Here is a 23066-nt window from a genome sequence, read left to right on the forward strand (position 1 = left end):
CAAGGGGAAATAATTGTGCACTGACCCCAACTTTCTCCCAGGGTTGCGGAGAAAAATGGAAGGGTAAGAAAGAGAGATAACTATATAGTATTTATGTATTATCATTTGGGACGATAAAATTCAATCTTGGCTGAAATGTCGGCGACGCATTGCAGATCACTGATAATCATGACGGTACTTGGCCAATCATCGAGTCAAGAATCCCAGTCATAAAATAAATAAAAGTGGAGTAGAAGAACAGCTGAACAGTCTGGAGAAACCAAGGTTTCAGGGAGATAAAAAGTACTCTGCATTCAGCAGAACATTAGGAGTTCTGCTTGTCATCCATCTGGCGCTGACATTTTACTTCCGATGGAGCGTTTGGAATGTGGCTTGGTAATATATTACGGCCGATTCACTTTATTGCATAGGGAGTACAGCTGCTGTTGCAATGCAACACTTGAGGAGCTACGGGTGGCGAAAGACATCCTGAGATCCTTTACTCAAAGCTGCTGTGATAGATATTTTGACGTCAACATTAGATCACGTGACTGCTTGTATGTGAACAGGCTCGATGATAGTGAGCCCACAGACTTATCACTTGACTCTGCAGTCCCCCTCCCACCAACTCCGGGAAGCTTTATGGCTTCATTTAACTTCTTGTTTTGGTTTTCCAGCCCACAACTTTTGGTTTTGGTTCATTCTCACAACTCTCATCAGTTTTGTTTCCACCCACCGCAGGCAGATGTTTCCACCATAAAACCCTAAAAAAAAAAAAAAAAGAAACACACTGTATGCTTTTTGTCTTGCGCCAAACTGCAGCCAGACCAAGCTAGCTGGTGAGCACAGTGGAGCGTTTACCTTAAATTACATAAAGAGACAGATGTTTTTTTCTCAAAGGTTTGTAGAGGCCAAAGCTCTAAAAGGAAAGTCAATAATGGACATACAAACATCAGGTGGAAGCAAACGTAACACAACATGAGTGCTAATTTATGCTACATATCTGCTGGATGTGTATATTTGGAAAATGTTAGCCAACATGTTAGCCATTACAATGTAAATGGTGATAATGTGTCAGTGTTGTGTTCACAGCTCGTCTCCGCTGCCCACAAGTGGCAAGAAAATCTGTCTTTGCAGGTTTAAATAAACGGAGCAATACGACATATTAAAACACTTAGGTGAAAGTCCTGAATTCAAAGTTACTTAAAGCTGCCTGCAGAATGGACAGGACGCTTGGAATGGACAACGCTTACAGCAGCTTTAAAAGTACGATAACATCACTCATCATATTGAATGGCTACTATCCCAGTATTATATTATAGCTACATATCATAATACATGAATTATACTCGTGGACACATTAACATCTGTATTATCACTTGTCTGCAAAACTGATACTTACTTGGCTGATGATATGCCAAGTAACTACAGATTTCAGAAAGCAATATATAGTGTGCAAGTGCAATATATGCCGATGAAATGTAGCCGAGTAGGAGTATAGAAGTGTTGTTTGAATATAAATACTACAGGAAAGTGCCATAAAATTGTACTGCAGGACCTGAGTACATATGCCAAGTTACTTTTCACCACCTCAACGAGTCAGTCAGTGTCACAATAAGAAACCAACAGGTCAGCCATCTTATTCAGCTTGGCGAAAGGATCTGTTGAACGCAGGGTTATATTTATGGCTGCTGTAAAGCTTTACATGCGGTGCTGAGAATCAGAGAGTCAGGGAAATGTGTACGATTTCAATCTGGCATCTGGATTCCTTGCTTGCACTTCGATAAACTTGACAAACTGAACCGCCACATGTTATGGATTCAATGCGTCCCTGCAATTAAGGCCGTTTTGCTCCAGTTCCCCGGTGGTACGTGTAGAGATGACTGCCTGCCACCACGGTGCGAGTTCAATTATGACCAGCTTATTATGCACAGCATTAAATTATACATATTGTTTTTAGTCTCTCTGATATTCCCTAATTAGTCGGTATCTAGCCGAAATATCCGGTACGACGAGGCCTCTCAGTGAGGAGCAGCAAATGAGGCCCAGATGCCCAATGAAAGCTTTGTCTGATAAAGCTAACAGAAGTTACTCTGATCTCTCCCTTAATCTGTGTGTGTGTGTGTGTGTGTGTGTGTGTGTGTGTGTGTGTGTGTGTGTGTGTGTGTGTGTGTGTGTGTGTGTGTGTGTGTGCGAGCATGCTTGTGTGTGTCTACACATATTCGCACACACGCAGTTGTTTGTTCTACATTATTTCTGTGTCCTGCTCCTGGCACGCTGCACGAGCAGACTGGCAGCCAATTGCTCCCATGACCCTCTAGTCTTGCCACGCTAACAAGCTGGCGACCACACAAACCCCCTAACTGTCACAGAACTGGTCCACTAGCATGAGCACAAAAAAGAAAAACAAAAAAAAAACACACGCACACACACACACACACCGAGGAGGGAGAGAGAGAGAAGCTCACACACTCGTCATTCAGGTTAAGCGAGAAAACAATGCGCATTAGCCGGCGACCTCGCACATCATTAGCACCCATAAACACTGAGGTAATGCGCTGCAGGGCAAAGCAAGAACACCTTAACACCACCGCAATCACACCCACACACATCGCGGTTTTAAGCCCATAACACCAAATGATTAGCCGGAATGCTCCGTCGCAAATATCAGGAATACTTGGGAACCCCCCCCCCCCGCTCCCCTTACTGAAGAGTTGTCGGTGGGATTTCCCACCTCGGAGCAGCAGGAGCAAGCAGGCAGAAGGAGAGAACGGAGCAGAGCAGAGCGGGAGACAGCAGACTTAATGATGAATTACATGATCACCTGCTATGCCTCAGAGCTTTTCATTCAGGTAGAGGCTCACCTCCAGAGCAGGCAGAGGCGGAGGCCCTCCCCACTCCCCTCCTCTTCCTCCCTCCTCCGCCCCTCCTCATCTCTCACTCCCAACACCACCACCACCATCACCAGAACAGATGTCTGCTGTAACCCAGTAGCTCCCTTCGCTGTAGACACATGGAGGCGCCATCTGGACCGGAACGCTGCTCCTCTCCAGATTGGGGTGTGCGTGCGTGTGTGTGTTTATGCGTGTGTGAATGTAAATCAGAGAAAGAGCTTAAATCTAGTTGTGCGTGTGCGCATCATGTGCATGTGTGTGTGTGTGTGTGTGTGCGTCTGCATGCCATTTGTAAATGTGTGTGTTAGTGAGTAAGCATGTCTCGGAGACAGAAGGTGCCTTGTGCATTGATGACACACCTGAGTGCCTTTAGTCGTGTTTGTTTGGGTCGTATGTTGTTTTTCCTGCGTCGTCTTTCAGAGGCGGTTGAGTCAGGCCTACGGCAGGTGGGACACCGCTCAACAGCTCCGTCTAAACAACCGGCTGGATGAAGCGGCTAACGCTGCTACTCAACAAACCCTCATTCACACGCACCCCCACCCATCCTCCTCGTCCTCCTCCTCCTCTGTGTCGTTCACTGCTTTCTCTCTCGGGGGCTCGACAACAAAATTACAACACCCAAAGCACTTTAGCTGGATGTTGCTGACAAATTCACACCGCGGCGGAGACTCCGTTTGTATGCATGTGGTGTGTCACCAACAGCGTGGGCTGTGGATGTGATAATGAACATATTTATACATTTAAAATGAATTGGATTGTTTGTCAAGACAGTGTGTGTGTTCGGGATAAGAGTAATTGGTGTGTTTGATTGCACCGGGGACGTCTTCATCCTCCTAGATGTCTGATTTCTCTCACAGATTTACAACAACATCTTTGAGGCAGACAGGCGGTGGATGTTATGGAGCTACTGGGCTACCAAAAGGCTTTGGTAAACCCACAATGGACAACAGCAGACATCTGGTAGAAACACAACCCCACCCGGCGGCAGCATAGCCAGAGAACAAGACACAGGAGAGGGATGGAATAAATAGAATAGAATAAAATAGAATAAAATAGAAGAGAAGAGAAGAGAAGAGTAGAGAAGAGAAGAGAAGAGGAGAGAAGAGAAGAGAAGAGGAGAGAAGAGAAGAGGAGAGAAGAGAAGAGAAGAGAGAAGGAATGGAAAAATGCAGAACTGCTCAGAGAGCTCACAGGAAGTGCAAACAGACTTGGAAAGAGGACAGAGAGAGATGTGTACAAGTTTGAGGGTGGTGTGAGCTGAAGGAGAGCATGTATACATGTACACAGTATAATGTTTAATGTTTGTTCTAACCATGGTAAGGAAACTGCACTCCATCGCTCTCATGCTTAATCTTCCTCTCCTGCACACTGGCCAAATGGTGCTGCACTGAAAGGCCAAACAGGGGAGAAGGGAAGAGTTAACAATGGAAGAGGGGAGGAGAGCAAAAGACAGAGAGAGAGAGAGATGGAAAGAGTGAGAGAGAGGAAGAAGGGTGGTTAAATAATGGGCAACAGGGGAATTTAATGTCATAGAGTGCAGCAAGTGTCTATAAAATAGTTACATCATTACTGCTGGCGGCATTAAAATGGCAGCATGTGAGTGGGAGTGACGGTTATAACTTGCAGAATACATGGAAAATTTAGCAGTTCAACAGAATCCCCAAAGTCAAGTACTAAACACAAGAGATATAGACTGTTTGAAATACATTTGACATGGTCCCCATCAGGACGGTTAAAAATGATGTGAGTCAAAGCGTGAATGGTTATGACACAAGTGGTAGACGGGGGCTTAACACTGCGCTGCTCTGCTGCAACACTCGAGAAGACAACACTGAGGAAGCTGGTTGGTAACACTCAGAGGGGGTCTGGAGAATAACGTGAAAGGGAAAGTTAGACATCTTGGGAAAACACCTTCCTCGCTTTCTTGCTGAGAGTTTGCTGAAAAGATTGATACCACTGACTGTAAGGTAACGTAATCATGAAGCTACACAGAGGGCTTTGTTAGCATACCGTTAGCTTAGCACAAAGACTGAAAACGCGGGGAAAAACTAGTGTAGATGCCAACGTATGTTTTTTAATAGCCTGTGCTAATAACTATTTTTTTAAGCGGCGCTTTTTTCATTGAGTAGTCGCTACAGCTAGCCTAGCCCTGTCTGAAGGTAACAAAGTGTGCCTGCCAGCAACTCTGAGGCTCACTAATAAACATTATGAGGCGAAGTAAACAAATAGCTGTTTTTACAGCTGAGGCAGGAAATTGCTTAGCTTAACTTAGCTTAACTAAATTAGCTTAGCGGGAAGACTGGAAGAAGGAGGAACCAGCTAACCTGACTGTTAATAAAGGTGACAAAGTCTTATATCTTTGTTTTACAAAAATTGTGAAAAAAACATGTAGGTTAGCTCCCTGTTTACAGTCTACAGCCTATGCTATGCTAACTGGCTGCTAATGTAGGTTCATATCTAGCGTGCCGGCGTAAGTGTTGTATCAATCTTCTCATCTAACTCACAACAAGAAAACGACTAAGTCTACTTCTCACAATGTTAAACTAACTTACAAATGATACGGTGACAAAACTAAAAAAAAGCTCTCACTACACTAGTCTGTCATGTTTTTTTTTTTAATCAAAGTCTAAGTCTGATGAACAAAATAAAACACAAATGCCACATAGACTTTTTATTTGCCCAAATGTCTACCCCGTCATTTGGGGAAAAAAAAGTCTCTTTGGCTTTTGAGAGTTATCTGTGTTACATCTACAGCATGGGACTCTGGACATTTCTCTCTCTCTCACACATACACATACACACACACACACACGCACACACACACGCACGCATCAATCAACGTTACTCCTAACTCCATAAAGACTAACTGAGCAAAGTGAATCCATCTCCGCCAGTCTCACTGATGTCTGACAAATAGTTCAATGTACTCAGTTTGTTGTCTGATTAAAGGGTCAGTTCAACCAAAACAAAAACAGAAACATATTTCTTTTACACTTTCACAGAGTGAGCATAAAGATGGTTTTTGGTTTTTATTTTTCAGAGGTTTGAAGATATCCGTCAGTGCCTCCGTCCCATCATAAGAGGCGTGGTCCTCATGTTAAAAGTTATATTGGAAAAACTTGACAGTAACGTGTTATTTGAGAGACCTCACTTGCACGGATTTCACTTTTTTGGTAGGGGTTTGAAAATAGTCCCCAGTGAAAATTATTCTCAGGAACTCTAGACGGAGAGTTTTTCAAATGTCATGTTTCACCACAAATGATGGTCATTTACTTCCATTGTGCTGGGCTGGTGGCAGATGTTTTAGTGGAAAAACCTCTGAAAAATACAACCAAAACTGCATGCTCTGACCACAAGGAGTGGCGGAGGAAATATGTTTTGGAATTGAATTTAGGTAAACTGGCCCTTTTAAGTCCCTGCTGCTGCATGTGAGAAATGACACTGTGACCTGGCTTTGGCAAAATGACGACAACTCTACCTCACGATCTGTTCTGCTCGACGGGGACACAGGTTGTAAGTGTGGTAGAAATAGTAAATGGAAGAGGTTGAGAAAGAGAGTCGGGATGGTGGGTGGGGGGGGGGGGGGGGGTCAAGTGATGGAGAGAGGGGTCAACACAGTTCAGAGGCGAGTGGTGTGTTGGTGGATGGAGATGAGCTGTGGCCTCTGGTCCATTTCAAGTCAGTTAGCGTCAAATCAACACCTGAAAATAGTTTTTTTTTTTATTGCAAAGGTCCTGAAAACAATTCTTTTTCAATAAGCTTGTTACTATGACTAATGATAGTTTGATAGTTCTAACGTTTGAAGTGGGTGGGACGCAACCAATGAGGAATAAGCAAGATTTGACTCAAAATAGGCTGTCATTTAAGGGCTATGGTGGGGCCTTTGGCTGCCAATCAAATCTGATTAAAATGCACCCACACAGTCACGATGAAGCAGATGAGCAGAGTTTGTGACTGCTCAACTGATGAAAAATATCAAAGATGCTTTCTGAGAAATCTTTCTATGAGTATCTGAAAAAAAAAAAAAAATAGCTCAAGTTTGAGGGAAAAACCCTCACTTGCAGTCAGATGACAAGATTGACACCACACTCATATCTCCACAGTGAATCTGAAGCTAAAGCTAGCAGCTGGTTCGTTTAGCTTAGCATGACGACTGGAAACGCCTAGCCTGGCTCTGTCGAAGTGGTAACAGAATCCGCCTACCAGCACCGCAAAAACTAATTAATTGAAACATTCCACTTTGTTTATTTTGTCTGTACAAAAGGGCGAAGGAACAGTCTGGCACATAACCCGCCCTTGAAACCACAACCTATCGTTTTACACTTTTTGTACAGATTAAACAAACAAAGATATAACATGTAAATTAATGAGCTTCAGTGGTGCTGATAAGTGGATTCTGTTACCGTTGGACAGAGCCAGTCAAGCTTTTCCACCTGTTTCCAGTCTGTATGCTAAGCTATGCTAAGCAGCTGCTGGCTGTGGCCTCATATTAACTTTACAGACGTGAGTGTGGTATCGATCCTAAATAAGCATATTGCCAAAATTCTCAAACTATTCCTTTAAGGTTTGAAAAATAAAGTTTTCAGGCGCTAGAAAAAGCACTGGACGAGCTACTTTTGTTGCAGCCTCCATTAAAGTATGATATTCTTTTTGTCTATAAACTTCAAAATCAGTTGAATTTCTGCGTCTGAATTGATGTGGACCTCGGCCCAGCTCCAGCAGAATCTGATGAGGAGGGCTGTAAGCGAGACTACCTGCATCCACATCATTAGGCCAACCGCTGGACTGAGAGCTGCTGCCAGCCGCCGGGGAACGGCCTGAGTAGAAGACATCGTCCACCGGGCTCTCCATCTCGCTGTCGTCAATGGACTTGCGCTTGTTGGAGCTGCGAGGGAAAAGAACAGTGGAGGGGTTTTATTACATTTTTGAAGAAGGGGAAAGGGGGGGGGAATTCGAGAGACGGCTTTATGTTTGGTCATTTTTCTTAAACTCGCATGTGAGCCTGGTTCCTCAGCCCCCTGCTAATGGGCATTTGGGGCTCTAATGAATGTACAAATATCATTTGTGGGACATCCAAGGACAAACATGAATGCTTATTTTCCCTGGAGTCGGGCATGTGTCTGCACGAAATCAAGAGTTGCAAAAATTCGAAATGTCAAAGTTTCCTTCAGTGTTTTGTTTTCGTATTATGTTTTAGCCGTGGGGGGGAACGCAATGCGACCGGAGCCGGCGAGACAAACACAGGGCCAGAAGTTATTCAACATGCTGCGTCCATACCGGCCCAGAGCAGCCTCCTGCTGGAAAAACGAAGGGGAATGAAAGTTGCGCGTGGTGATGCTAGAACGTGTTTTTCTGTGCGTTCGCAGATTCTTATAGACTCATACATCTGCGACCAATAAAGCGAAAGGGGGGGGGGGGGGATGTGAACGTACCGTGTTTCACTGCCGATCCAAAATGTTTAAATATGTGTGGCTCATGTGCATATCTATGTGACAGCGTGCGTGTGTGGCTTTTGTGCGAGTGTGAGGCAGGGGTCTGTGTTGCATTAGTATCAAGGGAGATATTCTGTAATGAGTGTAACTACCTCCGTGGGAGACTTGCATAAAGCTCCATTTCAGTCCTGCAGCGTAAGATGAGCGAGAGAGAGGACGATAGAGGGAGCAAAGGGGAAGTACCAGGGATGAAAGACACGAACACAGGCGGAGTGACGGACAGAACCGGTGGGAAGAGAATGAGGGGGAACGAGAAAGGATTAGCAGGAAAAAAGGGGGAAAAAGAGGGGAGAGAGAGCAGGGAGAGAAAGTCCACAATCAAAAAGCAGAGTAAGCTAAGCATAAAGAACACAGCAGTGTTAAGAGGTTAAGGAATTGAGAAATTAAGAATATTAGTAGAGAAGCAAACAAACATTTTCAGAGATAGTGTTCGTATGTGTACCTGGTAGAGGGGGTGGAGGTGATGGAGCGCCGTCCCAGGGTCACCTGGTTGATGTTGTAGTAGCCGGGGCTGTCTAGGTCAGCCAGGGAGAAGTTGGGGCCGGTCGCTGTGGCCACGGGGGCTAAATGCACACACACACACAGACACACACACACGGGAAAATATTATCAGATAATTTGCAAATACATACTATATATATCATGTTTCTTGAAGGACAGGGCTGGCGTTGTTCCACTATTTATTATGTTGCCATAATAAATTGTCACCAATTGTCACCATTTCCTTCCAGACTGAAATACCAAGAGCTACCGGATGGACGGCCATGAAATTTCACAGTTGTGGCAAGATGAGTTCAAATGATTTCCCCCCGTCTGCAGCCACCATGAAGCTTACATTTGTTGTTTTTAGTGGAAATGTCTCTCTGACTTCTTGCCGTGACACTTGCTCAGATTTATGTCCCGCTACGGATGAATCTGAATGACTTCGCTGATCCGCTGTGTTGTGAATTCCTCACGTTACGGAGCTGGCTTGGATTATACTGTGTAACCTCACCGGCTACACCATGCATCACGTCAGTTACGTCAGTTAAGCATTTGTAAATCCCAGAAAACCTCTCGACGCATCTTGTGTGTCTTTTATTATTACGCTGGTCTCCTCTCTGTACAGTATGGCTCCTGCTACAGCAGGTGAAGCGCTTTTTTTTTTTTTTTTTTTTTTTACCTCCGCCAAGGAGGATGTACCACTCGTTCGTTTGTTTGTCGGATGGTTGGTTAGTTCGTCAGCATTACACAAAAAGTACTGAACGTCTTTCCACCAGACTTGGATGGAGGATGGGTCCTGGCCAATAACAGATCTCATTAACTTTTGGTGCGCGTCCTGATAAAGGGACGGATCCAGGAATTATTTTAGGGCGTTCCCTCTACATTTTCGTTAATATCTCAGTGAATAATGCATTAAAAATGAACAAAAATCAGGCGCCTGAGTGCAATTTGATGTGACTCATGATAAAAATCCAGATGTGGCTGATTTAAATGTAGGCTTGATTGAATTAAAGGGGGCTGCTGGGCCTTGGCAGAGGTACGCACTCCACCGAGTGCCATTCTAGTTTAGTTTGTAATGCTGAGGACTGAATAGTGTACTTAGCTGTGGTTCTTTTGGCTGAAATGGATGTCTTACTCAATTTAGGAGTGAAGCTGCTCTTCTATTTTGGCTAGCTAGCTAACTTCTTGTTATACCTGTCCATGTGTGCATGCAGCCAATGTGTGACCCGAGTTATTTAAGCCTACTGAATTAAAAAGGATGGCTATTTTCATTTGAACGGTGTTTTATTTCGGTAATTGATGATTAGTGATCAACAGCTGACTCATTGGTCGGAGCCAGCAGATATTCATGAGCTGTGATAATCACCGTCTATTTCAGAAACTACTACCAATAAGTCCAGCTTGTGACGGTCTGTAATTATGTTTGGGCCTTGCAAGGAAGTAACGGAGGTAGAACTACGCCTGATGACTTTGTAGCAGCCAGAGCACATTACCCAGCTGCTTACTTTAAACGGGGTTAAAGCTCAACATGCTGGCTTTTCAAACAGCGCCATCATCAGGATCACGCCGCCCCGGCCTCTCTGTGGCACTCAGCCCCGAGCCTTTATGTCCTTCTTTTCAAAAATATATAGTTTCATTTTCAAAAAAGCTGCAGTAATGTCTCAAAACAGCTGGCCACTATAGTTTTTTTTTTTAGCAAAACTACTGTTTTTACTCCAACAGGAATAAATAGCACATCTATGGTGGAACTATTTTCAGCTGTGGATTAAAAGACATTTGGTGCGTGAGCAGGTGTTTACAGCAGCAGGGTGGTGAGGGCGGGATTCGTTCAAAATAAACCGCAGTGTGTTTGTTGACGGTAAAGAGGGAACGTGTCGGCCAATGAAACATTGAAGATGCATCAAGGCTTTGGACTCAGTCAGTACCTCTCATTACGATTAATTCATTCTTTTGGACACTTGAAAATACCAACACCAGAATAACACCAGCCTTCTCCTTCAAAGGCAATTTTTCCCTAGAAAGTAAGCTCCCCCAGCAAAGAAACAATTGCTACTTGGTCTATGTGTGTGTGTACGGTGTTATAGCAAAGTGCATGTATGAAGTGTACAAGGACCGACAGGGAGGGTGTGTGTCGTCTACGCAGAGACCGACAGGAGGAAATTATAGCTGTGACTCACTCTGCGACACGCGGACCAGCTCGGCAACGTTCCACACCCCTGAAGTCACAAAGCAGTCCTGGAAACTCAAGTGGCCTGAGAGGGAAAGAGGAGAGTGTGTGAGGGCGGACTGCATACACCAAACATGCAGAAAATGACATGCGCGCACACACACACACACACACACACACACACACACAGACAAAACTGGAAAACACATGTATGAAAAAGCTCAACGCACTGCCGGTGTCATCCAGCGGAAGCATGTGTTTTCTATAAGGTACGACAGGCCGGCTGGTTTGGACAGTCGAACACACACAACCGCTCAGGTCCGCCAAGTGACTTGAATTTCCGCACGGACAGCTACATAATGTATATGTACACTGCGTATCATGATATCTATGTATATATCATGCACATGCATATGGAAGCACAAGTGCAGGGGCATAACGATGCATAATAACAAGCACTCAAGCCGTGATGTATTCACACACACGCACGCATTCTCGTGCTTCCGCCTCGACGAGAACCTCTCGCCGTAACCGAAAACCTTCAAATGTAAAATTCTGGTCTGGGTGTTAATTACACCTTAGTTACGATGACATCACTGTGCTCATCAAAGCAATGGCTGAGGACTGGGATAAGCGATTATAGGTTGTAAAGTAAACAGTTTAGCCACATCTTTTTGGAGGTGGTGTCCAAAGTCTGTACATCCAAGTGTGTTGGAGCCAACAGCTATGGCGAGCAGGGTAGGTGAAAGATGAAAAGCTGGTCTGTAAAATGTGATGGGTGTTTAGAACGGGAAGTCTGTTGAAAGTTCACCTTCGATTTGGCTGGCAAAAGGTTTGTTTAAAATCGCCTGCCTGCTCATGTTTCTTTGCCCATTCGTACTTCTTTCGAGATACGTCTCTGCGTTCCCAGCCTGTAGCAAATCACTCGGTGAGTGCGTCATTAACGCTGACGGGAAGGACGGCCAAAAGTTTGAAGAGTGTAAATAAAGCGGGATCGTCTCTTAATACCTTGTGTCTTACGACTGAGTAAACCCCTATTTTTAGCCCTACACAAAAAACGCTTGTCCTCATGTTATTTTAAAGCAACTGTAACCAATGTCTCTAATCATAACACAGGATCACATGACCTCATATGTGTGGGAAAAAAAGGTCCGCCACATTGACAAACCTATAGAGATTCATTTAGCATCTAGCATTTTTTTTTTTATCTTCTACTCTCACCGTTCTTATTAGCTTCGATGGTTAAAGCTCTAAAGATGCACTATGCGGTTCTAAAGAGAACCGGCCACTCTGGAGATCATACGGACCAAAAACATCTCAAGGAAGACCGAATACTGAAGTTAAATTTGCTAGGTGGCCGGAGACACGACTTCTAACGAATGCTAATGTTGCTCTGTATCTACTGGGTGTAAACACGCAGCTGTTTGCTAACATCTACACCACTTTTTACCTGAAAAGCTGATACAATGTAGACATTCTGTTCGTAGCTTGTTACTGTTGCCAAAAATGTCAGTTACTGAAGGCTAAACTCCACAAATTCCCAGTGTACGTAGGGTTCTTTGAGCGCGTTTGCTCCTGACGTAGTATTAGCGCTGTTCTAAAGAAAGTAAAGCCTCACATGCTGCCCTCTAATGTCCACATCCATATTATCCAGGGCTCTGTGGTGTGTGTGTGTATATAAAGGACAACCGAAGCTCCAGGGATGAGTAAATCGACACTCCCTCCCATCCATCTCTCCTCAAAGCACCCCCCGCCCCTCTTCGCTTTTCTCCCACTCTCCATCTCTTCTTCTCTCCCTCGCTCCATCCCTGTCCGGGGTTAACCACAGCGGGGACAGCGCATGAGGTCAGCGCTCAGCTCGGCAGCGGCCATGTGGTTCCCATCTTCCAATAACGTCAGTGTGATTTATGAGTGGCCCACCACAATCCCAGCACAAACCCCCACAGTACAGTACCATCAGCTCTCCTAACCATAATAAACTTAGACCAACTCTGCTGGGACACACACACACACACACACACACACACACGGAGGGCCTGCACGTAGGGCTGGCGTGCGCGTACACAGTGTGTGCGTTTGTTGAGCGCATACACTTGCGCGATTGCGTGTAGGCACGGGTATGTCGGACAGCGGCGTGTTCACGTACCGTTTGGTGGGGGCTTGACGTCCGTGTCTCCTTGCTGGTTTGAGTTGTCTGATTGTCCTGATTGTTCTGAAAGACAGAAGAAAGGAGAAGAGAAAGAGAGAGATGGTTAAGTCAGGTGGACAGATGTCTGGACACTACCCAAGGTGAGAGGGCAGGGCAGCATCAGACGGAGACTCGTCAGAAACTCGATGTGGAATGGCGCCTTCCTTCATTCTTTCCGCTGAAGAGAGACAGACGTGGGGCCCGAGATTAAAGATGGGAGCGCGGCCCTGCGCAGGTTGAACCTCAGTTGAAAGTCATAAAATGGCTAATCAAAAAGGTTAGTATCCTAACAACCCCCCCGCGCCCCCCCCCCACCCGCCGTCTGTCACTGTGGGAAAATCACTGTTCCAAACTCAATAGAAAAAGCCTCAAAAGACAATCTTAGTGTCTTAGGAGTGCTCCATCTTTTTGGGTTAAAAAACACTTTCTCCTCTTTCTATACATCTCTTCTTCAGGGTCTCTCACACATTTATATGCACAAACAATATCTTATGAGGGACCTGAAACAGTGACTGCCAGAGGTCTTAAGAAACCTCCGCTTTCCACTGACGACTCTTGGGTCGAAGGGTGCTTGTAAAATGTAAAATTCTGGGCTTGGGCGCATTGTTTGTGGTAACCTTGACAAAGCCACTTCCGTCTGTTTCCATACCTCTTTTTGCGAGACTCTGCCTCAAATCCCCTAGTTAAGTTAAAGCCGACAGTGTAGGTTGGTTAAAGTGTGAAAGGCCCCAAGAATCAGCGACTTCTTCACTGCGGGCTTGTAAGTTGAGGCGCACTTGTAAAATGCACACTTCTGGGTCCTCTGCATTGTTTGGATTGCATCTCCTGTGCGTGTGTTTACTTTACCATCTATAGGAGCAGGCAGGCAGAGAGCGCCTGCTTCAGCTAGTTTTGTTTGGCACGCGGGCTGCCATTCTTCTTCAGATGCGTAATGCAGCCTCGCGGAGTTTTTATGGTTGTATCATATATACCATTCAGGCCAATTACCCCACAGCTCTGAAGCTTTAAGGCCGTCCTGGGCCAAGTCTCCCTGGCCAGAAAGTGGCCCCCTTGCAGTCAGTACTAGGCCCCCCAATCTCAAACTCTTCTAAGCCCAAATCAGCGTCCTGATCTTGGGTGGCATTAGTGGACGACGTGCCAGCAAACTGCTGCACTATTCACCCCGTCCGTGCGTTGCCAAAACCAAGAAAACAAAAAAAGAAGACAAACAGAATCGCCTCATCACTCTGGGTCAGAAAGAAGCGGGGAAAAGCACACAGGGATAGAGTTTCTTTTTCCCCGCAACACTTCCCTCATTCTGCGGGAGCGAGAGTCCATCTTCGCGTCTTTCTCCCCTCAATTCTCCTCTCACAACTCGTTCTGTCTCTGCTTCTCTTTCTCTCTCGTGCTGTCGCTCTGTGGAATCCTGGCAGCCATCTTAGCGCTTGGCAGCCATCTTAGCTTTGGCGGTACCCATGCATTCCTGCTAGCTGACGGCACACCCACACACACACTACACACACACACACACACACACACACACACAGACACACACACGTGCGCGCGCACACACACACACACACGCGCACATGCTTGCAAAGCACACTCGCTCTAGCACACACAGACCCAATGGTCTTAAAGATAAAACGACCTACAGAGGATATGCAATGCAAATGGAGTGAGGAGAAAACCACTGGGGTGTTTGTCTGCAATTCTGCGAGTGACGTGTCGCCCGCCCTATAGCGCATTACACGGAGTTTAATAAAAATGAAAGATGATCACGGATGTCAGACACCCGTTTAAAGTATAAAGAGAGACGGAAACAGGAAAATAAAGGAATCATTCAAGGCGAACACGGTGATGGTGTAAGCTGATCCAGGACCGAACGAAGCCCGAGGGCTCTCTCGCCCCGACCATCCTGATCGAGCATTTCCCTACGAGCAACAAAGCATTCAAACATTTTGAAACCTGTACGCCTCTGAACAACAACAACAACAAAAAAAAAATCTCTCCTGCACTATTTGACAGTTTCCAAGCCAAAAAAAATCAGTGCCTGGTTGTCATGACAACAGGGATGGCACACCACAGTTAAAGTCCCTAATGATGAGTGGTTGTTGAAGCCCGCGTGTGCATATGTGTCGCTGTTTGGCCCGGCAATTAGTTCGAATGAAGATAATAATATAGCCCGCTGGCATGGGCTCAGCGTGTTGTTTTGTTTAAGTGTTTCTTGGCACCACGCGGACCGGCGGCCGCTGTGCTACGCTATGACGAGGTTGACTTTTTACTATATCAGTCTTTCCGCATTTTAAGGTGTTAAAAATCCTCTCCGGTTACAGTATCAACAAAGATAGCAAACTGGGCTTTCAAAAGTTTTCAGCTTTCTTGGCAAAAAAAAAGTGAGCAGTGAGCAGTGTCTACTTAGTGACTCTTAGCGTTTAGCTTTCAGGATTTGAAAGCCCCGAAGGAGTGTAAGTATGCAGAATGTCACAAACAAAAGCTAAAAACAACAACAGCGCGAATAGAAGCAGTGTTATAATAGCGTGACTACATGGTGCTAAAGGCTAACGAATTATTATCTTTTAGATTTTGTGGCACCTAGTATCTTTATCAGACAGTGAGGAGGCAGGCAGGTCATGGGGTAGTGCACTCAGAGGTCGCCAGCTTGAATGGATCATTTGGATTTGTAGTTCCAACTGTTGGTGTTAAGTCCAATAGTCAATCTCCTTTCCTATTTTTGGTCTTCACCAACTTCTGAATGAGTCTGGCTCTTTAGACGCTCAAGCCGCCACTATGTTCACCAGCTGGTTGGTACCCATCGCTGCCTGCCATTTGGTGCAGGGCTCAGCTGCCTGCTGCGGCCAGAAATGGTGCTGATGGGAGCTGTGAGAGTGAACCAAAACAGTCAAGTTGTGGGCCAGAAAACTAAAACAATGAGCTGAAAGATGTTTAAATGGTCCATGAAGGGAACTGCAGAGCTGGATGACAGTTCTCTGTGGGCTCGCCACAATCAGTGTCACCTTTCACATTAACAAAACCATCAATAAAACCATTTGTAGGTGCTGATTTAAGTATGCCCACCCTCTCTGGTTTTTCATTAGTTATCGTGCCTGTGACCACAGAGTGGCAGAAATGAGTACAATACAAACTTTAAACCACCACTCAGTCTTCCAAAGAGAAAGAAGCCGTTTTGTCTTCTGGGTAGGAAACATTTTCGGAATGTGCCTGTGAAAGTCTTTTGCATACAGGATGGCGTCGGCAGCTCTGTGTTGACGGGAATTCCCACCATTAATCTGAATATGTTTGCAATCAATACCAAAAAAAAATGCCCCATTTGTCCATCAACCTCGGTGAGGTCATCTACTCACAGTCAAAATCATACAAGGTGCACCCTGTATAGACAGAAATACGCGTGTGCTAATATGGATGCTAACGTCTGCTCGTCCCCATACCCATACTAATAACACACAGGCATGACACTGGCTGAGCTATACTGTACGTAACCACACAAGTCTTTATTAACATGCTGGTTCAAATACTTGCGTGTGTCGCACCAAACATGGCTACACATGCCTCCGAAGCACAAACATGCTCTTGCATGCGCACACACACACACACACACACACACACAGACACGTTTAAACACAGATGAATCACCCTTATCTCATGCACACAGTCGCCCCAAGGCCCCCTGCGCACGCCCCGCCAGAGATAATACAGCATAGACACACACAGGCCATCAAATATACCAAGCTATCGCTCCAATCACACACATACACCCAACACACACACACACACGCACACCGAGTTCATTTTGTGTCTTGGTCAGTACACACTTACTGCCGATGGACTCCCCGAGTTAACACCGTCCATACATTTATCACACTGCAGATGCAGACAGAGGCTAATAACTCACACCCAGGCTAATGTACACACACTGGAAATCACACTCACTTAATCACGCCATTCATCATACATACACAGACACAAAAACAACACGCCACACATTTCGCACCCGCACACACACACACACACACACAAGTGGAAATCATTAAGAGACACTTCAATGTAAAATTACATACACATGCTCAGCCGCTCAGTACGCAGGCAGCCATTGCCAGCGCTAATGGACCCATTTACCGTGCGCACATTCATATACGAGTGCACATTGCTCACACAGGCACCTTCTTTTTTTTTTTTTTTTTTTTTTTTTTTTTTTTTTTGGCCAATTTACCGAACAGCTTAGAGTGTTTGTTTGTGCATCACAAGCACACATGAGCAAACAGGCCCTCTGTAATCTAATGTGCACTAAGTGAAGGGGATTTTTCAGACTGATGACAGACTATAAAATCAACCTCACCAGTCCAACACTGGGGATCAAATATTACAGCTTTGGCTGTTAAAAATCGATGACGGCTGAAAGGAAAGAATTCAGTCAAGCATGTACATTTTCATAAATGCGTTTTCTCATATTCGGTGTTAACATCTCAGCTTCCACATAATGGGCTTCTGATACCGATTCTCGTAAAAGGAGGGGGGGGGGGGGATCTCTTCATTAGAAAGGCAGAGGCTTTTAGTTAAACGCACCATTTTAATCTGTTCTTGAATCGCTAGCATCACATCTTTTGGAAATAGTTCCATGTGTTCCTTTCAAGCACTTGTTATACTGTTCTGTAAAATATATGTGCGAAACTGGGGGAAAAAAAAAATAGACACACCTGTATGTCTTTTATAAAACTGTTCTAGCAATACTAAATTGCCAGAGCTGTCCTACAAATGAGCCTGCATTGTTTGGAGTGGCACATTAAAAGGTTTAAACCCTAGGATCTACAAAAAAAAAAACTACTGCTCACGAAAATGTTAAAGTGATTTTCTCTCATCGCTTAAAGAAAAAGTTCAGCCGAAAATTGAAATTCGGTCATTACCTAATTACTCCTTTGAGATAATGACTTGGAGAGGTGGGTGAAGTTTCGTAGTCCACTAATCGTTTACGGAGCTTCACAGCAAAACAGCGTGGCAGCATTCTCCTAAACAAATGACGCAGCTGGAGACTTGTTCAAAACCATAAAAAAATTTTTTTTTTAAAAATAGCTAAAAAAATAAATGTCTAAAATGGCTCTGTACAGCCTTTGGGTTATCCAAGATCACAGTCTGATCTGAAAATAAGTTATTTACACTTTTTTTTTTACTACAATCAGTGTGGCTGCTAAGCTAATAGCATTAGCATGCACCCTGTTTGAAGTGGGTGCACGCGTTCATAACTTGGGATGATCTCTGGGCTTCCGCAGACTTGGATTGCACCAGATGAGCTGTATGGAGCCTCTTTAGGTTTTTATTTTCTGTTCTAAAGCAAGTCCCCATCTTCCAAAGTTGTTTAGGAGAATGCCGCAAACCCTGTCTTGCTGCGAGTCTGGAATGTTTTGTGGACGACGAAACCTCACCTGTCTTTCCATCAGCATGGGAGCAGACAATGACAGAATTTTCATTTTTGGGGGTGAACTGTTCCTTTAAAGCCGCTGTCGAAGTGCAACGACTTGAATTTGTGCTCTGGCCGCTAAGCTGCCGAGGGCTGCAGCACGAAGAGAGAGCTGCTATCAAATGAGAACCTGATGCGGGCTGTGTAGTATAAATACATGCCAATGTACAGCTGGGACCGTCAGCATAGCCGCAGCCTACAGCCCGTGACCCCTCCGACTCCCGTCTCTGTCTCCACCCTCTGTGCGCCGTGTCATTTAAGGATAGCTCCACAGTCATGGTTCAGTTCACAGTCAAATGATAGGGGCCTCTTCCTCCGACTGCTCCCGCGAGCTGAGGACAGTTCCACCACTGTTCTCTCCCTCTTCATCTCCGTCTCGCCTCTGCCGCTCCCTTTCACTCTCTCGTGCTGTAACCCCCCCCCCCCCCCCACCCCGGCTCCTCCAGCTTCCCTGACTTCTGTCTGTATGAGCTGTGGTGTGTAGATCATTCCTGGTGGAGTGTGTGGGTACCAGCAGCGGCTCAGTCTCAGGGTTACTGTGGGAATGCAGCTGTGGTGTTGCGTCTGTACATCTCTAGATGTGGTGGCGGGCGCGGAGGGGGGGGGGGTTGTATTGCACTCCACGCATACGGACACATATATAGAGAAATGCTAAATATAATGGAGCGTGTATACACAGCTTCATGCTAATGGAAGATGAATGCAAAGCAGACGACGTGCAGGCAAACTGCACCGACTGACTTATATATACACACACAACTGTGTGTTGGAGTTCAAGTGCGCGTGGCTGCGCAGTCTCTCCACCTCTCTCCACCTCTCCCCCCCCCCCCCCCCCCACCCCCATCCACCAGCCTCTGGATAAAGAAAACCGAACAGCCTCCCCAATTGGGTTTCGCTTAAGAGGTTTATCGGTATGTTGCTAAACATTCTGACCTTTTTTTTTAATCTTTAATGCGCTTAAAATGTTCGAAACCCTCCTAATCCCCACGGCTATCCCACACAGATGTTCACTCGGCTCTTTTATTGGACTTCATTTCAACCTCTTTTTTTTTTTTTTTCTCCCTTCTCCTTCTCCTCCTCCTCCCACACCTCCTTCATCCTCTCCACGTCCCTCTTCTCCCCCCCTCCGTCTTCGTTCGCCAATTCGTTTCCGGTTTTCAAAAAACTACTCATCGCCCTCTGATCAACCCCCCCCCCCCCCCAACCTCTGTGCTTCAATCTTCTCCAAGCAAAGCTCGTCCTGACCCCGGTTTATAAGCCAGTGGCTCTTATTGGACACTGCAGCAGTCAGGGAGTAGTTGCTGGTACAACATGTCTGTCCCAGGATTGACCCCTGCTCACTGTGGCCACCTTTAGGTTCAGAGAAATACGCGCGGCTGAGGCAGGAAGGGTGCCCCTGAATATTTCATGGGAATTTGCTTCATTAGATAATGTACAGTTGAGCGTAACAGGATAATAACAGGGGACGCGTTCCTGCTGAGCCATTGGGACATCTGGAACAGCTGCTTCAGCCGATACACAACTGAGTCATCCGCTCCGGCTCTACCCTTTCATTCACTTACGTTCGAACATTAAGTTTTATTCACCGCCCGTCTTTGTGTTTTTGTCACAATTAGAGGGAGGATTTAACACGCCGCTTCCAACTGTGTTGTTGGAGCGCAGCGCCGGACCAGCGGACTGCTTTGCGAAAAACATTACCCACCATGCAACTCAGCACCTGAGTGACAACACTGGAGGCAATTCGTCAGATCACATGCCGCTTCCTCTGGAGCCGCAAAAGGCTTTATGCTTCTTCTTCCACACATGCACATATGTCGTACTCCCCAAGACCTGTTAATACTTTGATTATGATTGTGGTACTGTGTGAACACTGTGTACAATTAGTGGAGCTATCTTGTAATGCTGCATTTAACTCAGTGTGGTGACTATATCATGTCAAAAGTGGCTGTTGCGCTTTGAATTGCCGAACATTAACCAAGTCTACTTAAACAGTTTTTTTTTCCTTGATAAAGATCAGATAATGTTGGATTTGGATCTTTGCTACAAGGGCTCTGTGTAATTTAGTGCCAACGTTTTGATTCATGTGATATTGGAGTGTCTTTTAAGGAGAATATTAATTTGTTTTTCCCTCAAAGTACACAAAGGGCTGTTTTGTTGCGTGAAAAGTGTCAGCAGCAGGAATGCAACGAGCCAGTATTTTCATTTTCGATTCATTCTTTGTTATCCCTTCTTCTTGTTTGGTCTATAACATGTCCAAAAATGGTGAAAAATGTCGATCAGCGCCTCCCGGGGCCTGAGATGACGTCCTCAAATGTCTTGTGTTGTCCACAGCTAAAAAGATACGCAGTTTACTGTCAGAGAGGAGTAAAACAAAAGTGAAATGTAAACTATTCAAACCGATGACGTCTATCAAAATAGTTGCCAAATAATCGAATTATTGAAATCTAATCGATTAAATGATGAACTGGTGCAGGGAGGCGTTCCCCTCGGGCTGTATGTAGCCTGAGAGGCATCCCCCAAAGCAAACTTTAGCCTTCATTACTCTTGCACATCTGAGCGCACTGTTCGGATATCAACTCTCCTCTTCATCAGGATGGTGTCAGTGAGAGAACAACATGTAGCGAGATCTTTTATTGAGCAAACGAACCCGAAAAAAAAGCAGCGAGAGGGACACGAATAAGACACGCCGCCCCATCACAAGTGGAAATTACACCCTTCATCATCTGACCAAGAGAGGACAAAGACAAAAAAAATTTGTTGAGTGACATGAGTGGCACACATATGTCGTCAATGTTCAGGTTAGTAATGAAGAACAGCGTCCCTTCTGAAAGCGCCCAGTGTTCTCTGACTGGAACGACGGCCCATTGACCGTCAACGGTGCAGCCCGTTCTCGCTTACAAATCAAGCCCGTGCGTTCAAAGACCGTCGGAAAACAACACGCAGGCTTTTCTGTTTTAGGATGGATTTTCCCCTTCCGCTATTTTTGGCTCTTTCCTGGGAAGTTTATTTGGCTTCCACATCCACACCCTACCTATTAAACCGGCAGCTTCGGATTCTGGCAATTCCACTTGCACTACGGCGGTGTCAACTAAATGGCAGCCACAGCCTCTCAGGCTCGCAAATCCCCGTCCTTTTTGATCCACTGAAACATCGAGCCTATATAATCAATCTTTGTTCCCACATTCAGTGGCAAAAGTGACAATAGTGCAATCTCTATGTAGTTCACTGAATGCCTGGTATGTAACTGCATGTGACAGCACAGCATGGGGCGACGTGATTAATTGTGAAATGTGTTTCTGCGCTGGTAGTGCTGAAGTGTGAATGTGTGGGCGCCAGACTATAAATACATCAGTTGGTGGCTATGGACGTGTGATTGTGTCTTATATACGTTTATGATGGTGTATACGTGCAAAAAAAATTTCTGGAGAGCACATGTTGAGGCACAGTTGGAGATAAGCGTGTAAACATCTGTGACTGACAGGCTGAGCTGCAGAGTGTGGGAGGGAAGGCAGCGTTTCTTTTTTGAAAGAAGAAGAAGAAGAAGAAGGGAAAAAAAAAAAAAAAAAAAAAGACACGTAACATGCGTGTGCATCAAGCACGTATGGCCGCCCGTGGGAGTACTTGCACGTGCGTGCTCCCCGCGAGTCTGCGTCTATACGTGGGAAAGTTCAATAAATTGAGGGAGATAATGCCGCGCTAGATGCACATCTGTGTTTTTGTGTGCGTGCGTGTGTGTGTGAGTGTGCGCACCGCGTGGCCGCCTGGCCCGAGCCCTGTGCCAGCAAGGAGCAGGTGTGGGGAGGCAGCCCTGCGTTGCCCGTTGCCCATCTGCGTGGCCGTCTGTGTGCCGCCTGCGCCCTCTCTGTGCCAACGCCACACAGAGCCGGGGAGCCAGGGGGTGAGAGGGGGGTGAGAAGGGGTGAGAGGGGCCTAAAGGGAATCAACCATGGGAGAGAGAGGAGGGCAGGGGGTAGAAGGATGGAGGTTTGTGGGGAGAGTGGGGGGGGGGGGGGGGCGGCTGGCTGGCTGCCCATGTATTCCCCCCTCCCTCCCTCCCTCCCTCCCTCCCTCCTCTCTCCCTCTGCCCTGTTTCTTTTATCTTTTATCTGTGCCTATGCTGATGAGCTGTGATGTACAGGGAGCGATCGACAGGGAGGGAGGCAGAGGGAGACACGGCTCTTTACTATCCGGCTTTTTCTCAGGGAGGTGAAGTGTTTTCTGTGCAGCGAGTTTGCAAAAAATAGAAAAAAAATAAAAAAGAGAAATCCCCCATCGATAGGAGGCCGGCGTTCAGACTGTTGCGCCTTCCCTGATTTCGACGCTCCGAACCCCTCCATCCAAACCGCTAATGCATATGGAGAGGTGTCATTGCTCCATTTGGCCAGCAGATGTCACTTGTTGGCAGTGGGGG

At 45.8% G+C, this 23066-nt stretch overlaps 1 protein-coding gene across 22 annotated transcripts in view; it reads right to left on the reverse strand.

Annotated features, from left to right (window-relative positions):
- nfixb (nuclear factor I/Xb) overlaps nucleotides 1–23066 on the reverse strand; it is a 163119-nt gene that overhangs the window by 21910 nt on the left and 118143 nt on the right. For 11 of the 22 annotated variants that reach the window (XM_030408094.1, XM_030408102.1, XM_030408093.1 and 8 more), the window contains 6 exons: nucleotides 13162–13227; nucleotides 11026–11100; nucleotides 8808–8928; nucleotides 8458–8493; nucleotides 7628–7758; nucleotides 4186–4260 (listed from right to left, as the gene is read on the reverse strand). In XM_030408094.1, the coding sequence (XP_030263954.1) occupies nucleotides 4186–4260; nucleotides 7628–7758; nucleotides 8458–8493; nucleotides 8808–8928; nucleotides 11026–11100; nucleotides 13162–13227 (504 nt within the window). The remainder of the gene's footprint in view (nucleotides 1–4185; nucleotides 4261–7627; nucleotides 7759–8457; nucleotides 8494–8807; nucleotides 8929–11025; nucleotides 11101–13161; nucleotides 13228–23066) is intronic. The other 11 variants (XM_030408098.1, XM_030408113.1, XM_030408090.1 and 8 more) reach the window with 3 other exon arrangements.

This window comes from Sparus aurata, chromosome 23 (genome assembly GCF_900880675.1).
Source record: "Sparus aurata chromosome 23, fSpaAur1.1, whole genome shotgun sequence".
NCBI classification, from domain to species: Eukaryota; Metazoa; Chordata; class Actinopteri; order Spariformes; family Sparidae; genus Sparus; species Sparus aurata.